Source organism: Apodemus sylvaticus, chromosome 18, assembly GCF_947179515.1.
Source record: "Apodemus sylvaticus chromosome 18, mApoSyl1.1, whole genome shotgun sequence".
NCBI lineage: Eukaryota > Metazoa > Chordata > Mammalia > Rodentia > Muridae > Apodemus > Apodemus sylvaticus.
In genome coordinates, this window is record NC_067489.1 from 8,249,145 (window position 1) to 8,266,390 (window position 17,246).

Consider the following 17,246-nt stretch of genomic DNA (forward strand, 5'->3'; position numbering starts at 1 on the left):
GAAACAGGTCATCCACCTCACCCAAGCTGAGAGACAACAATTGGCCAGGGTGCATGAGAATAGTTCATTCTGACGCCCCACTGAGGCCCACAGAGGCAGAGCCCATGGAGCTGAGAGAAGCCCCATTACTCTCAGCACCAAGCTTCTTTGAACCTTCCACTCTTAACCACTGTTTGTATATAATGTAAGCAGTGTTAATGGAAGCAGTGAGGCACCCAGAGAAACCATGGAAGAACTCGAGACATCTCCCCAAGGATCACTCTTAGCAGGAAGGAACTTCAGTTGGAGGGAAACTGAGGTAGATGTCTGCTTCGCTTTTCTCCCATGGGTACCATGCACAAAATGAACCTACGTAAGCTTTCGAATGCAGAGGGAAGCAGGAGGCAGGCCGGGATAACCCAGGAGCCATTGGTCTGCACGGATGCTGGCCCCATGCCCATGGATCATGACCTGTAGCAGGAACCTGGATAGTTTCTAAACTGATATCCTTCTGTATGTCTGTCCTTTAAATCCCCCATGGTAAGTATATATTAAATCCTTTACTAAAATAACAAAATGCTCCAAGGAGCTGTCAGTGCTAAATGTCCGAAGTAAGGACAACTATTTTCTTCCTTCTTTCAACTTTTCTGAATTCATATATTTCTAAAAGTTAAGGCAATAAAGAAAACCTGCTTATTTAAAAAAAAAAACAAACAAACAAAAAACAAAAAACAAAAAAAAAAACCATGGGGCCAGAAAGATGGCACAGTGGTTAAGAGCACTGGGTGTTTGTGCATAGTATCTGGGTTCAGTTCCCAGCACACACATGGTGGCTAATAACCAACTGCAACTCCAGTTCCAAGGGGTCTGTGGTGCATATAATACATGTAGCAAAACATCTATACACATAATTAGAAACAAAACCAAGAACCAGGCATGGCAGCCCACACCCGTGATCCCAGCATTTGGGAGACAGAGGCGGATCAGGAGTCAGTGTCATTCTTGGTTACATACTAAGTTCATACTGCATTGCATATGTGAGCCCCTACCTCTGAATGTTTTTATTTTAATTATAAAATTATTTTTAAAAAAATACTACTATTTGTTGCTTTCTCTTGGAACCATCTCAGAAGACACAGGGACTAGATGCCAGAGACTTGTGGCAGTCTCTCCACTGGGGGTGCAGCAGAGGTGGTGTCCACACGTCCCAAGCCAGACATCTGCTAAAGTCTGCATTCAATGAAACGGGTATCAAACAATCAATTTTCTGACTTCACTCCTGATTACAACACTTCTTAAAAACTATCCACGCAAAGGGGTGGGGGTGGGGGGATGTGTGAAGTTCTTGCTAAAGGGCAGCAAAGACCAAAATTTGGAGGATCAATCTTGAGATTTGAAAACAACTGATAACCCTGATTGCCTTCTCCCCATGAACTCGGTGTCTTTGCAGCCTGGGCAGCTCACACACCCTCTCTGTGCGGCTCCCTTGAGTCTGGCTGAGCCTGTGGCTTGTCTGGCCAGTGGATTTACAAGCATGAGACAGGAAGGACTTGTCTCCTCAGCACTGACCAAGCTCAGTGAATCACCACAGGACAAGAACCGAGCTGCAGCATGTCAGCTGCACGAAGCCACACTGGACAGCTCATCCCTGCAGAGCTGACCCACAGTTAACAGTTACACGCTAGTTGCTTTAGGGGACCAGGTTTGGGGATGACCACACAGACTGATATCTGGAACTAAGCCAGAGTTTTGTAGCCTCTTCTGAGCCATCCCAGATCCTAAGTCCTCATGGCCAACACAGAGGGATCTACTCCGACACCAGGATCTGGAGTCCTAGTTACACGGTAGCAAGTCTCAGCTGCAGCACTGACCAGGCTCGACCTCTGGCCATGTCTGTCTTTGTTTCTGGTCATTCAAGTGAGTCACACTTGGAGAGATGTGGCCATGTTCCTGGATCCTATTAAAACCCTTTCTTAACCCTTAGCTTAAGTCATGATACATGTCAAGTCCCCAGGGCTCTGTGTCCTGTTTTGTTTTGTTTTGTTTTGTTTTGTTTTGTTTTGTTGAGACAGGTTTCTCCAGGCTGGCCTCAAACTCAGAAATCCACCTGCCTCTACCTCCCAAGTGCTGGGATTAAAGGTATGTTCCACGACTGCCCGGCTAGGGCTCTGTGTCTTTATGGATGCCAGAAGAGCTAGAATCTTCTCACTCTCTGAGGCTGACTGACATCTACCAAGAAAATGTCACACATCATCAGCTTCCTACAGTGCCATACAGGGAAATAAACCCCGCACAGGGCAGAGCCCCAGTTCTTAACCATGTTCTCACATGACATAACACATACACACTAATGGGGAAGGAACCCAGGTCAGTGCCCTGTGGTGATGTCACAGGTCCCCCACATTCCACGTATCCAGGAGTCCAAGGCTGGGGAAGCTGAAGACCTTCCGGGGAAGGGCCTCCTCCTTTAACGGGAGGAACCATGGCAGCGAATAGGGGAGTGGAGACCTTCTTATCTGTCTTCCTGCTGTGCTGCTGGCAAGGCACTGAGCTACAGCCAATCAAGACAACTTCAGGTAGGTCCTTGTGAGGATGCGGACAGAAGCCTCCAGCGCGGAAGCCACAGAGGAAGCGTTCTTCTGTGTGCTTCCTCCCTGTGTTAGGACTTGAGGAGTGGCAGGAAGGGAACAGCCCTCCATCTTTAAATGCCTCTCAGGCAGGAACACCAGGGAGCAACTTCATACATCACACAGACATAGTTCATACATAAGCTCTCTCTTAATGGGAATGTTCTAACTCATCCCAAGGCAGAGGAACCGTGTCGCAGACCTCCATGTGTCCCTCCTCCATGTTTACCACTGCATGTTTCCCAACTTGCTTTTATACCTATATACGTGTGTATGTGTGTGTGTGTGTGTGTGTATCACACACATGTACACACATATAAAGACACACATATATAAACGTGTACACACACATACACCAAGTGCTCAAGCATGCACATCCTTTGGTAAAACATTTAGCACTGTTCCAATGTCTCGCTACTCTGAAGTGGAGAAAGCATATTTTCATATGCCCGTTCTTCTCACACTAACAACATTAACACTAAGCCTTTATTGCATTTAATGCCAGTGAAATATACAGTGAAGTATTCTTGGGCTTGTTGATGATGGCCAGATAGGCAGATGTGCTTGTGTATACCTTAATCCCAGCACTGGAGGCAATGAAGAGGCAGAAGCAGAGGCAGAAGCAGGTAGAGCTCTGTGAGCTGGAGGCCAGCTAGGGCTACATTAATCAAGAAACCCAAGTTTGGGACACAGTTCAGATTCATGAACAATGACCAAGAAGGAAGGAAGGAAACAAACAAAGAATCAAAGAAAGAAACAAACAAAGAAACAAAGAAAGAGAGGGAGGGAGTAAGAGGAGAAGAGGAAGAGGAAGAGGAGGAGAAAGAAGAGGAAGAGGAGGAGGAGAAGCAGCAGAAGCAGAAGAAGCAGAAGAAGAAGAAGAAGAAGAAAAAAGAAGAGAGAGAAAGAAAGAAACGAACGAAAGAAACAAAAGAAAGAAACAAAAGAAAGAAAGAAAGAAAGAAAGAAAGAAAGAAAGAAAGAAAGAAAGAAAGAAAGAAAGAAAGAAAGAAAGAAAGAAAGAAAGAAAGAAAGAAAGAAAGAAAGAAAGAAAGAAAGAGCCTTACCTCTATGTCAGGAATGGAAGCAGAGGTTGTTGGGGGAACTGGAAATGGGAGTGGAAACCTCAGCCGACTGCCACAGTTTCCTATTAAATCCTTATTTATAATCAAAGATCAGCAATGTGATGTCACTCCTGACTGCAAATCCCACCCCCTTGCTTTTCCCTGCTCATTTGCAGAAGCGCAGTGTGGGTTCAATCTTGACCCTGAATTCCGGTGTGCTTTATTTGTTACTTTACACCGGGACCCCCGGATTTGGCTTCTCCAGACCCCTGGGAGGCAGGTGCCACCAGCAACAGGCTCCTTACGAATCCTGGGGATGTGGATGAATTCCCCTCTTCTGTGAGGTTCTGAGACTACTGGGAATTGACCTTCCCACCTGTCCGCAACGTTGGAAGCCACTGGGATCCAGGTGCCAGGTGGGACAGTCCAGGCCACAGCCTCAGTCACTCACATCTGGAGCATCTGAAGTAGAAAAGCCAAGCGGATGTCATGATCACAGGGCCAGAATTCCCAACAGTGCTCTGTTGCAAGGGAAAAAGAAGCATGGAGTGTGTGTTTGTGTGTGTGCACATAGCATTCATGCACGCAAGTGCACATGTGTATGGAAGCCACTGGTCATTCATCACCAGATGGTGACGAATGTTACTATCTACTATTCCAAAGTCACTATCTACTTTATTTGCTAAGAAAGGTTATCTTACTGAAGCTAGAGTTCATTGATTTGACTGGTTTGTCAGCAAACCAACGGATCCTATTTTCTGTATCCTCCCCCCAGCACTGGGATTACAGGCATCCGCCACCACACCCCGTGTTTATGTGGGTCCTGAGGATCTGAATTCAGTCCTCATGTTTCTTCAATAAGAACTTTGCCAACTGAGCTATCTACCTGTCCCAAGAAGAATAGCATCATGGAGCTAGAGAGATGGCTCAGGTGTGAACATTGGCTGCTCTTCCAGAGTTCAGATCCTAGCACCCACATGACAACTCACAACTGTCTATAATGCCAGAGTTGGGAGATCTGAGACCCTCTCATAGCCTTCCCTGGCATCAGGCATGCAAGTGGCTCACAGACATACCTGTAGGCAATACATCCCCACACACATGAAATAAACAAGGTATTTAAAAAAGAGAAAGAATAACATTTTATTGGACTTAAGTAAATTGATGGCTGTAAAATATTGATAGAGATTCTAGAGGGATCAGGTGGAGAAAATATAAATATTTCTGTTTTTTAAATTTTTTATTTATTTTATTAAATGTGTATGAGTTCACTGTAGCTGTACAGATGGTTGTGAGCCTTCATGTGCTTGCTGGGAATTGAACTGAGGACCTCTGCTTGCTCCTGTGCCCCGCTCACTCTGGTCGGCCCCGCGCTCTCTGGTTAACCTTGCTCACTCTCTCCCAAAGATGTATTTATTATTAAAAATAAGTACACTGTAGCTTTCTTCAGACACACCAGAAAAAGGAGTCAGATCTCATTACGGATGGTTGTAAGCTACCATGTGGTTGCTGGGATTAGAACTCAGGACCTTCGGAAGAGCAGTCAGTCAGTCAGTGCTCTTAACTGATGAGTCATCTCTCCAGCCCTAATTGCTTCTGTTTTTATTCATAAAAGGAATTATAAGATGGATCTCTATGAGTTTAAGGCCAGTCTGGTCTACCTAGTGAGCTTCAGGATAGCGAGAGCTATGGAGAGTGATCCTATCTCCAAAACCAAATGAAAAGGGTGATTTCAAAGCTTCTCTGAGTTAGTGGATAATGGTCTCTGAATACACAAAACACGTAACAAAAGCATTAACAGTGCTTCAGACAGACACAATGAAACCACAGCCACCCTGGTCCCTGCGACACCTCGCCACAGTCTATAGTTTCAGGTACCCACCTGCTTCTTCCCCCAGCTGGAAAGGCCCCCACTAGGCCATCTTGGAGTCGCCAACAGTCTTTCCCCCAGTCTCTTGTCAGAGTCCTGAGTGAGGGTCCTTGAAGAGAACCTTGGACTACTGCTGACTGTGCCTGCTCTCAGGAGAGCATCCGAGCAAAACAGGAACTGTCTGCCAAGAACCCCGGGCTGCAAGCCCACCTTCTGTGGTCAGCAGGACAAGAGCCCATTCTCACGATCTACAATGTTTGATGTCAATAAAGACAAGGCAAATCTTTGGGAGCTCGTACATCTCCTGACACCTGACATATTTCCACAGAGGTGTGATACAAAGGATTCAGCGCTGCTGCTTACTGCACAAGCCTTCCCCGTGTGATTTCACATAACAAGTAAGCTAATTAGCTTAAGATCTGTCTTTCACACGATGACAGAACAAATCCCTAGAGATTTTCCAGGGGCCTCCGGGAAATTTCAAAGTTAGCTTGAGGTCAAAAAGACTGCATTTAGACTTTAATTCAGAGGTGTCAAAAAATGTCAGGAGCTTTGAAGACTTGACTGAGCTCATGGGTTACTGTGAGACAGCACCGTTACCCAGCTAACCAAAACGACAAGATTTTCAGGGAAAATGGAGGAAGTAAGATAGTTGTTAAGGGGAAAAAAATAACCAACCTTTGCTCTCAATATTGAGAGAGTTCCGCTTTCTTAAGTAATAAAAAGTTTGAAAAGACAACACGAAACACAGGAAATTATTTTGGTAAGAACAGAGCCTTTGTCTACAAGGGAGGTTACTCAACAGGTAAAGAAAACACTTATAATCTCTTATTAAGAAGAGGCCAATAGTCCAAGAAACTCTGTCCTTTGAGCGGAGAGAAGCAGGGGCCGTTCCACATGGCCGCACGCCTGATACCAGAGCTCATTTCAAAACCTGACAATGGCCACCCATTTACACAGCCCGGCCACGGGAGATTAGATTTCTCTCTCTTTTTCCTCATAGACCCTTTACACCTCACCCTACCCATTTAGGCTTTTTGTTCCTTATTTTTCTCTTCTTTATTAAATAACTTTTAAACTATTTATGACAAAAATGACTTTCTTCTTTTTCTAACAATGGTCAGCCCTTCATGTCTCTCGGCTTCCCTTATCAAATACAGACGACTTTCACTGAAGCCTGCTTGCAGAGTCAGTCTCTCCCTCCTGTGAGTCAGGGGAGGTTTCATTACACACATAAGAAGTGATTTTAATGAAGAACACTTAGAAGTTATGAGCTACTGGTCACATGTCGCCTCTTGGTGGCCAGTGGCCTGGGCCTCCATCTTACAAGGCTTAGGTCCATTATTGTAGGATTTTAGTGTGGGCGCATGCCTTTGTGTAGGAGGTATGTGCATGCACATGTATGATAGACATATGGAGCTCAGAGGACACCCTTGTGGCTCTTTCTCGTCCAAGATGGAATCTCTCAGTAGCCTGGAACTTTGTCCTATAGGCCAAGCTGGCTCTCAGGCTCTTCAGAGTGCCTGTTTCTTTTCGCTCTCTCTCTCTCTCTCTCTCTCTCTCTCTCTCTCTCTCTCTCTCTCTCTCTCTCTCTCTCCTTTGCTGGGGTTTAACCACATGCCATCATATCTGGCTTTTTCTGTAGGTTCTAAGGGGTTCTGAACTCAAGTCCTCATATCTACAAAGGAAGCACTTCGCCAACAAATCCATCTCCCCAGCCCCATCACCCATAATTCTTAATGTGGCAGAAACAGCATGCTTATTAACAGACCCAAATATATTTAGTCTCTCTGAATATAAGAACTAAGAAAGCCAGAGTGTAAATGTAAGCTTGTGTTTAACAGCAGGTGTCTCAATAGTTTAGATTATTTAGGAGTTCTACAAAACGGTGCCGATGGTGGTAGCATCAAGCTGGTTAGAAATCGTCTTTATGTAGCATCTTCCTTTTCTAACACCCAGAGCCCAGACTGGGAAGTCTCAGATGTTTGCAGAGCATCATCACAAGCTGTAGAACTCAATGAGTGTTGAGAGAGATGCCTTGGAAAGGGAAGGGAGCTCACGAGCAGGAGGGAGCGTCAGCTTCTCAAGGCAGCGTTGAGTTTAAGTGTCTTGACCATCGCTCTCCATGTGACCACGGTAGCCGTGAGCCCCGAATGTTAACAGACACAGCCAGCACTCTCTATGTGACCACGGTAGCCGTGAGCCCCGAGTGTTAACAGACACAGCCAGCACTGGCCTGGGCAGGACAGCCTAGCTTGCTTCACTATCTGTACATAGGCAAGTGGTCTCCATGGTCCAACAATGCCGTGAAGTATGCCAGCATTTTCTATTTTCCTGTTAGCTTCTGAAGAGCCGGGGCAGGGAGGGTTTAAGGTTGGCACAGGAGACAGGTCCTCACTGATGTGTCTGCTGTTGCCACCGCCATGGCTGGCCACTTCTGAAACTTCTTAAGCCTATGACATCCAGTGTCTTCTCCAGCTTGAGACCAGGCTGAGACTTGAGGGTTTTACAAGCTTAAGACCTGGATGAAATCTGGGTGACTCTCAAGGCCCCCCTTGCCTGAGCCCTGCTCGTAGCCCAGTGTGACCCTCAGTGTCTTCTTGAGTTGAGGAGGCAATGAAAGAGAGCAGTTTCCAGATTTCCTTGAGGATAACCCAGGTAACCTTGTCTCATCCTGGGGTGCTTCCCCTGCTTGTCAGGAGAGGATTGGTGCCTGCTCCGAGGTGTGGGTCCCTCACGTGGAGGTGATGACCACTGAGAAAGACAGAAGTTCCTATGGCCCTCATAGTGGAGATGGGTATTCACTCAATTATCCGGAATGAACTCAGAATGCAACAGTCAACTTCCTGAAGCCAGATGTACTGATGTGGTCACTGAGAGGACATATGAGTTTCCTGACCTTGCGGGTGTGTGTTATCTGGAATCTGTGACTCGCCCGAGGAGGTGGCAACAGGAAAAGTACAGTGGAGCAGCTACACTTGACAATGCAAATGAACAGCCACAGGCGACACAAGCATACACACCACGCATGTGCACGCGGCTGACTTGCACAATGCTCCCATTGTGATTACGGGACAGACGCGGGATGAAAAGAATATTTTTAACAAAGTGCTGGCGCTGCGCAGCTGTACCCATTCGTAAAGATCCATTAATGTCTCACGCGAAGGGAAACTGTACTGTGTGTTTGGTTTACCAAGGTCAGCACACTGAGAAGCAATTGTCATCACCGGCACAGACCTCCTTACATATTTCCCATTGTTCTGAGCCGTGCAGATGAGCACATTGGAATGCAGATTGTCCATCATTAGAGCCTTGGAGAACAGCTTTGTCATGGGTTTAGCTGCAACTTTAGTTCTCCCAGACAGAGTTCTATGCCTCAGAAGGGAAGGTGTGGTGGCCCTGCTTGCCAGCTTGGGGGTCCCAGGACCTGGGAGCCAGAAGAAGAGGCCATCCTTGAGCTCAAACTAAGATGTAGCAGATTGAGAGACCCCACAGCTCCTCATAAGGAGAGGTCACATCAGAAGGAGGAGGTAGTGGTGGATGCGGCAGAGAAAAAAACGGTCCTCAGAATTCCCATGGTGTCCAGATATAGCTAAACCCCATACATCACAGATAAGAGCCCTGAACCCTGGAGACAACAGCCATCCAGAACCCTTGAACCCACTCAAGACTCCTTCTTCTTCTTCTTCTTCTTCTTCTTCTTCTTCTTCTTCTTCTTCTTCTTCTTCTTCTTCTTCTTCTTCTTCTTCTTCTTTCTTCTTCTCCTTCTCCTTCTCCTTCTTCTCCTCCTCCTCCTCCGCCTCCTCCTCTTGATTTATTTATTTTATATATATGAGTACACTGTCACTGTCTTCAGACACACCAGAAGAGGGCATCAGATCTCAGTACAGATGGCTGTGAGTCACCATGTGGTTGCTGGGAATTGAACTCAGGACCTCTGGAAAAACAGACAGTGCTCTTAACTGCTGAGCCATCTCTCCAGCCTGAGACTCCACTTTGTCCCTGCAGACAGATCACCCTGGAGGGCTCTCTCTCTGCTCATGCTGGAGGAATGAGATGACCAGTCTGTGGTCCGCCCCACAGACCCTCAGGTAGCACAGATGAATGTGCAGGGCTACCCAGGGCTCTCAGAGAAAAACACATCTGAAGTATCTTCACACAGAACAAACAAGTATTTGGGTGGTGATATGGGAAGCCTTAGTCAGGGGCTGAGCAAGTGCTTCTCCTCACCAGGACCACTCAGGTGGGATCTGAGGCTGGAGCTTCCCAACCCCATCTAGATGGTGATACCAGCCATGCAGGAGGCAAATCGAAGCTTCCTATAAAGCATGTGGCCCTCTTCCTTCTTTTGTCCCTGTGATAGACCTGGGTTTTCCCTGAGCACAGACACTATCTTATCATCCTTGAGGGTGACTCCAGTGACCAGGAGGGCAGGTTCTACTCAAGGTGCCAGGGGAAATCCTGGTTTCCACAGACACAGCTATTTCATGAGTATTGGCTTCCCCATCCCCATCTCAAGTCCCAGAGGGCTTCCCTCAGCACCCAGGGGAAGGAACGGCACCCCTCGCTGGGTCCTCTCTGTAGAGCAGACTGGAACTGTGTCTCACAACTATCTGTTCACAGAGAGGTGGGTGAAAATGGAAGAGTGCTGTTAAATTATATAGATTTGTATCCTTTCTTCCGTTCCAGGTCGAATTACTGAAGGCTTATTAAACTCAACAACTGAAAACATACCTGAAGCATTAGGTAAGGATCCCCCACATGGAACCTGGTGTGCGGTGAGAGAAGCAGTGGGCGCTTCTCAAGAGACCTTCCCAAATAACCTGTCACTAACTGCAGACACTAAGGGCTAGAATTCTGGAAGATGGGACTGGGTGGAGGAAATATGTCACTGTCATGTGACCTTAGGCACAGTGTCCTGCCCTGTCCCCCTTTTGCTGCTGCTCTCCGGTATGATTCCTCTTGACGCTACACAAATTAGCTCCCATCGCATGCTCCCAACCACCACAAAATTTCACATCACCAAAGGCTCACAATCAATGGTGTCAGGAGCTGTGTAGATTGAAAACGTGCCCTCTTAAGTCATTTATGTCAGGTGACCTGTCCCAGGAAGAAAACCTAAGATGGAAAGTTGGTATCAGTGGCACGAGGTCATTGCTATGACTAACCTTGGATACTACAGTGCCTCTGGAACTGGTTTGTGTATGGGAGGGATTGGAAAAGCTTGAAGATACAAAACTAGAGAAAGCTTAGGATATAAACTATAAACTGGGCTAAATGAGTGATTTTGTCAGAAGGTCAGAACTCCAGAATACAGTAGGAACATAGACAGTGGAGGCCAGGGGTGCTGGGTGGTTTTAGGTCAACTTGACACAAGCTAAAGTCATCTGAGAGAAGGGAACTCAGTTTAAAAATAACGCCTCAATAAGATCGGGCTGTAGGCAAGCCCATAGGGCATTTTCTTAGTGACTGATGGGGGAGGGCCCAGCCCATTGTGGGTGGTGCTACCCATGGCTGGTGGTCCAGAGTTCTACAAGAAAGCAGGTTGAGCAAGCCAATAAGCAGCATCCCTCCATGGCCTCTGAATCAGCGCCTGCCCTGTGTGAGTTCCTATCTCGGGTTCCTTCAGTGATGGACTACAATGTGGAACTGCAAGCCAAGTAAACTCCTCTTCAAGTCGCTTTTGGTCATGTTGTTTCATCACAGCAACAGTCACCCTAACTGAGACACTAGACTTATGAAGTTTCACTTGGAAATGAAGACCCTGTTGTGAATTGTACCAAAGTCTGTCATATTCTCACCAAACTCTTGTCTGTCTTTTGCTCACATCTTGCAGCTTTGTGGGAAACTGAGTTGGTGAGATAATTAGCCCAGCAGAGGAAACTGTAAGTCAGTCCCACTTGCAGGCTATGGCACAGAGCTACTGCAGGCAGATTTACAGTGAGAAACATGAGAAAGGGCAGAGCAGAAAGACTTGAGAACTTTACAGGTTGATCAGAAAAACCTGTGTAAAGCTGTGGGCAGGGAAGGTAGGGTTCTGAAGAACCTGCCTATCAAAAAGAAGCCAAGGACTGCTGTGTAGGAGTTGGTCAGATTCACCCTACACTCAAAGCTTGAAAGAGTAAACTTATGAGTAAACAATGACTCTGGGGCACGCGCCTCATCATGGGGCTGGGCCCCTGGGGCATGCAGCTCACTCTAAGGCTGGCAGGGAAGCAGCTTCCCAGTACTCACTTCACAGTGCTCAGTCACCTAGCCCTAAGATGCCGATACTGCCAGGGTCTGAGTGGACCCAGTCATTGCTCAAATTGGCAAAATACCACGGCTTCATCCACACGATGCTGGCTTTGTGGGCATAAAGAATATAAGAGTTACGGTTTTGTGGAAGCTTCCAACTAGATTTCAAAGAAAAGCCCAAGAAGGTGGGGTGACGTGCATCAGGGTCACATTCCCTGTAAGAGGGCAAACCTGTGATTATAAACTTTAAGCTGCAGTAGAGACCCGGGAACATGGGATATTTGTCAATGAGAGACACAGGGAATTCTGTGCCGTTGCCTTTGGAAGCAACTTAGACATTTTTATGGAGATTTTCTGATGAGAGCTGCCCTCAGCTTCTAAAGTCTTCGTGCTTGGACTTTAGAGCAATGTTGAAACTATAAAGATTATGGGGACTCACGAGGACAGACTGATTGATGTGTTGGTACAAGGAGACCAACACAACTTTTTGCAGGTCAACAGTGGAATGCTATGACTTAAGGAAATGTGTTTGGGTGTAAAGTTGACAAGTTGTTTGTTATGGGTGATCTTAACTGTCAGATTGACTGACTGAGGCTGTTGAGAGTGAGTATTCCTTCCCTGGGCAGACAATGTCTAACTCTTCCTCGTAAGGTTCCAACACAAACCAAGGCTGGACTCTACCAAAGCTCACCTAGAAAGGCAAATGAGCTGAGTTGGCTTGCTGAAGGAACATGGCTGAGGGGTTCCTATCAGAAGTCTTCAGTGGCCACAAAGCAGCACTGAGAAGCACAGGGTATATGATGACTGGTACTACTCAGGTGGAACTCGCTTTAATGTACCTTCCCTCGGCTATATATTCCCCCAGTGGCCATGTGCAATTAGTGCAGAATTGCAGCAAGTGGTGGAGAGGTGACTGAACCCTGAGCTAAGAGAGCAGTGGTTCTTCCCACCTCTCTTTCCATGAGCGAATGTCAAACAGTCAAGGAGCCTCACCAATAGCCATTGTGAAGATCTTGGGTTGGTCAGATGTTTTGCTTGGAGGGCTGCATCCTACAAGGGAGACTAATAAGGTACACCTCTGTGTGTTGTGAGGTGCATTCCCAGGGATGGTTAGATCATGAAGGATGTGTTACCATGACTCATTTAATCTGCCAGTAGACTCCAAATTTGAATTGATTGTTAGGATGTGGTGGAACTGTGCTGTAGAAGGTAAGACATGAATTGGAAGGAATAGGCTCCCTCCTTGGGATGTCTCTTTCCCAAGTTCCTTCCTGGTACACTTCATTCTGCTTTTTGGCTGCCATGGTGGGAACAGCTTTGTGCATGCCACAATGGACCAAAACCTCTGAAGTTGGGGGCAAAATTACTCCTCCTTGCCTTGAGTTGCTCCTCACATGTTGGGTTACAGAGACAACAGAACTAACTAAAGCATGAGTGTGGAGCCATCCAACATCCAGGTTACATCAGGGGTAGGCTTGGGAGATATCCAGATGGTGGCCATTTTTCTGAAATTATTTAGGGAGGAAATGGCCTGCCCATCCAAGATGAGGTTCTCTGGAGAATTCTCCACTGATTCCCAGGATTCCTGCTTCCCACCTATGGCATCCATAGGCCCTGTGAAGTCTAAACTGCCTAGGACATGTGTCCACCCTCACTGGCTCTAACACGTTTTCACATGCTTTCTCAAGATGAAATTCTAGCCCAAGAGATTTTGGAGCCAAAAACATCAACAGTGTCTGAAACATCACCACGACCAAAGTCATCGGTACCGACAACATTACACACCAAGGAGATAATAAGCAAGTATACCTCCTTTACCCTTATGAAGGCACGCACACCTAGAGACCTAAGGTCCTGACTATCTGACTATATTTGAGCATTACTTGAACTAGCTATGGATACATGAGAGAAGATGTGGTCTGAAGCCAAGGAGGGAGTCACCTCCAAAGCTCTGGTGGCTTGCTTCACTCTGGGGTGATCTCTTGAGTTATCGTCACGTTCATTCTGGGATTCAGCTTGTGCAGGAACACAGGCTTACAGAAGGAGCCAGATCATTAACCCACACCCTCTCATTGCATCCCTCTAAAGCTCCCAAGGGAGCACAGCCCTTCTCCTACACCATGGCCAAGGTAAAACCAAGGTCCAGTATACAATGGGCCCAAGACCAAGAAGAACAGTACATATGGGCAGAGTAGACACTTTGCAAAGCACAACTCCACACTACAAGATTATGCAAACAGATGGTGGGATGGACAGTGGCCAGGAGGGAGCTGGGCTAGGAAGTCCCAGGTCTGTGGGAAATGCACTTGACGGCAGGAGGTCTCACTACTTCATGGGAGTTTAATGCTCAAATGTGACTAGATTTTTAAGAGTTTGTTCCCTCCACATCTGCCTAGATATATACCACTGGGCTCAAAGTATCTGGATGATGTCTGACTATTTAAATAATAATTTCCCAACATACACTTTCAAGTAGGACTTGAACACTCTGCCATCCTTCCAGTCCAACATTGTAAAATAGAGTTTAGCTCCACCCCCAAAAAATGCTTACACGTGTATAACAAGGAAACCCTTCATGGTTTCTTTCCATCTTCTTTATCCAAGATGCTGGTACTGATGACAACTACCAAGAAGAAACCTTTGCGAACTACCATGAGTTCCTGGACAATTTAGAACACTCGCCTACGAAGGAGAAAAATGGCAAAAATGGTAAATGTAATCTAATGTCTCCCCTGCTGAGATTAGAGCAACCAGAAAGCCAGCATCAGATACACTCAGAGCCACCAGCATCACATACACTTGACAGCAGTTTCACCTGAGCTAAGTAGCCCTGCCCTGGGACTGAGTGTCCCCCCACCCTCAGCCCTGTCCTCAACTCAGTCCTTCACAAGCAGCAGAAATGTCTTCTCCCAGGTGTGTGGAAGCCAGAAGTGAAAGAGAACACTTGCTGCAGACTTCCAGCTAAATCCCCACTCCTCCTTGGAGGAAGAAGAGAGCCAGACTGAGGCTCTGGGGGGACGGGAAAAGCTTCCTTCTAACAAAGGCAGTGCACATGGCCCTGGGAAACTTGATGTCCAGGGGCTGATAGAGCTTTTTTCCCTAAAGCTTAGCTTATTTTATCTTAGGTCATGTTATCTGAGATTAGGTTAGGTTAGGTTAGGTTAGGGTAGGTTAGGTTAGGGTAGGTTAGGTTAGGTTAGGTTAGGGTAGATTAGGGTAGGTTAGAAATGGGTATGTATAGAGTGTAGAACTTAGATGGACTACTCTGAAATGTGACTCTCATACAGAACCAGAACAAGGTTCCATACGATCGTGGCTTTTGTCATGGCACAGAGGAGGTCATGGCTGGGCTGGGCCCACTTTACAGCTCTGTCTGTGGCCTAGATCCTGCATTTACCTGTGGTAACCTGCTCCTCCATGGCTTCTCCAAGGACTAGTCTCTGGTGTTTGGATGAATCTAAGTAATAGTTTCATAGTGTGAACACAAATGTGATTCTATTTAAAAATGAGTGCTTAATGGCCAGAGCTTGCCCACTTAGAGGTTTGAATACATTGCCTGAAGGTTTGGTGTAGTGTTTGCCCAACAGCAATTCTTCTTTTACTTAATATCATTTAGTAATTAAGGTTCTGATCGAGGCAGAGACCACCACTTTTTATTTTCTCAGAACCTTTATGCAGTTACTAATGTTGGGCAGTTACGACAACCATGGCCGATGGTAGCTCTCGCACGAAGTAATTTCTTCCTGTGCTGACCTCATCATCCTAGACTTGGCTTTGGAAGGCGGTCCTGTTCCTTGCCCACCCCCAAGACACTTGAGGCTTATCTGGTGCCTCCTTGCCCCTGCCTAGCTCTTTAGTAAGCTCCCTTTGCTAAGTAAGTCCCCCTAAAAGACCAAGGACCTTGTATGATGGCACTCCTTAGCAAGCCAAGCCGGAAGCCTGTTAACGGTATTTGCAAGCAAATGCAGCTACAGTGGACTGCCCAGCGCTTAGGGATTTTCATACACAGGAAAGGAGGAGTCAAGTAAAGAAAGCAGGGGGCACATGCAGTCTTCACATGGTGACTTCTTAAATTCATTTGCTTTAAAGCTCAGAAACAGGGGGAACATTCCAACATCTTAAAACAAAAGCCCCCGCCCCACCCCCAGGGTTTACTGGTTCGTGTATCATTCTGAAAATGTTCCCCATTTCCCACCATGTTCTTCGTTAAAGACAGAAGTACGGCTGAGAACCTCCATGGCCACAGCTCTCACACTAAGCTTGAGCCACACTTGAATCCTGAAGGTGAGAGCAGTCCACAGATCTATCCTTCCTGCCTGCCAGGCAGGAGCAACACAGGAAAACAGCACAGTGAGAGGCAACGCCTCCTCACGGCCACAGCCTCCCCTGCGGCAGGGGGTGGGGAGGGTGGGCTGGGGTGGGGTGGGGAGGGTGGGCTGGGGAGGGTGGGGTGGAGTGGGGTGTGCCTGCACATGTTCATGGAGGAGGGGTGCTCTCTCAAGATCTCTCTCCCTTGCAGCTCTCTAGTTATGAAGGACTTTCTGTTTCCTATTTAAAGGCCACTCTTCTACTGAGTGTTGTTTTATGTTTTTGGTGTGTTTTACTTTGAGGGGGGCTAGCTGTTTGAGATGTAAACAAACCAAGTCTGTTTTGTTTACCCGTTGTATATGTTTGCTTGTTTTTTTTTTTTTTTAACTTGTCAGTTGACTTTTTTTTAAGCTTGATTTTATCCACATGTGTGGGATCCCATGGGATCCAAAAGAAGGCATTGAGTCCCCTAGAGCTGGAGTTCCAGGTGCTTGTGCACTATGATGTGGGTACTGGGAGCTAAGCCTAGGTCCTAGGTCCTCTGCAAGAGCAGTAATAACCCTTAGCTGATGGGCCATCTCCTCAGCCCCCTCATGTTTACTTTTGATGATGTTTATGATTTTTTTCATGCAAAAAACCCCATTTATGTGTAGTCATAATGGATAATCTTTTGTTGTTTTTAATATAGCATTAGACTATATTTATATATTATAGACTATCTATACTATATTATATCTAATTATAGATATAATTTAGACTATATTTAGCCAAGAGAAGCTGCTGTTTTTCTACTGTATTTGTGTCACTTCATTGGTCCATGTGGCCTCTGTTTCAGAATTTGCCTCCGAGTTACACACTCTTAATTTCATCTCTTTACCTATGGCTTCCTACGTATTGTAGCATGGCCTATTCAAAGCCCATCCCATCACCACAGTTTACAGACCCACACTTACAATATGCCACATGCCCAGATGTGTGCATCCCTAGATGTGTGCATCCCCAGATGTGTGCATCCCCAGATGTGTGCCTGGTTTTCCCACTTGTGCACATGTCAATCATTGACCCCAAAGTTTCATTCAGGTCTGCTGTAGCTTCTGGGGGTATATCCCCTCTTCTGGGATACATTTCTTCTTCTGGGGTATATTCTCCTCTTCTTCTGGG

The 17,246-nt window shown here is 46.5% G+C and overlaps 1 protein-coding gene across 1 annotated transcript; it reads left to right on the top strand.

The window, feature by feature from the left end:
* The first annotated feature begins 2,461 nt into the window (after positions 1-2,461).
* On the top strand, positions 2,462-16,052 carry Spaca7 (sperm acrosome associated 7). Its single transcript, XM_052161904.1, has 5 exons — positions 2,462-2,555; positions 10,230-10,286; positions 13,466-13,576; positions 14,382-14,486; positions 15,994-16,052. The coding sequence occupies exons 1-5, from the start codon at positions 2,462-2,464 to the stop codon at positions 16,050-16,052; spliced, it is 426 nt and encodes a 141-aa protein (XP_052017864.1).
* Positions 16,053-17,246: the final 1,194 nt, after the last annotated feature.

Bases quoted from the DNA above. Each gene is read 5' to 3' on its own strand.
- Spaca7 (XM_052161904.1), top strand. From the start codon at position 2,462: ATGGCAGCGAATAGGGGAGTGGAGACCTTCTTATCTGTCTTCCTGCTG. The intron at 13,577-14,381 runs GCAAGTATACCT...TCTTTATCCAAG, and splicing joins ACACACCAAGGAGATAATAA to ATGCTGGTACTGATGACAAC. The intron at 14,487-15,993 runs GTAAATGTAATC...CGTTAAAGACAG, and splicing joins GGAGAAAAATGGCAAAAATG to AAGTACGGCTGAGAACCTCC.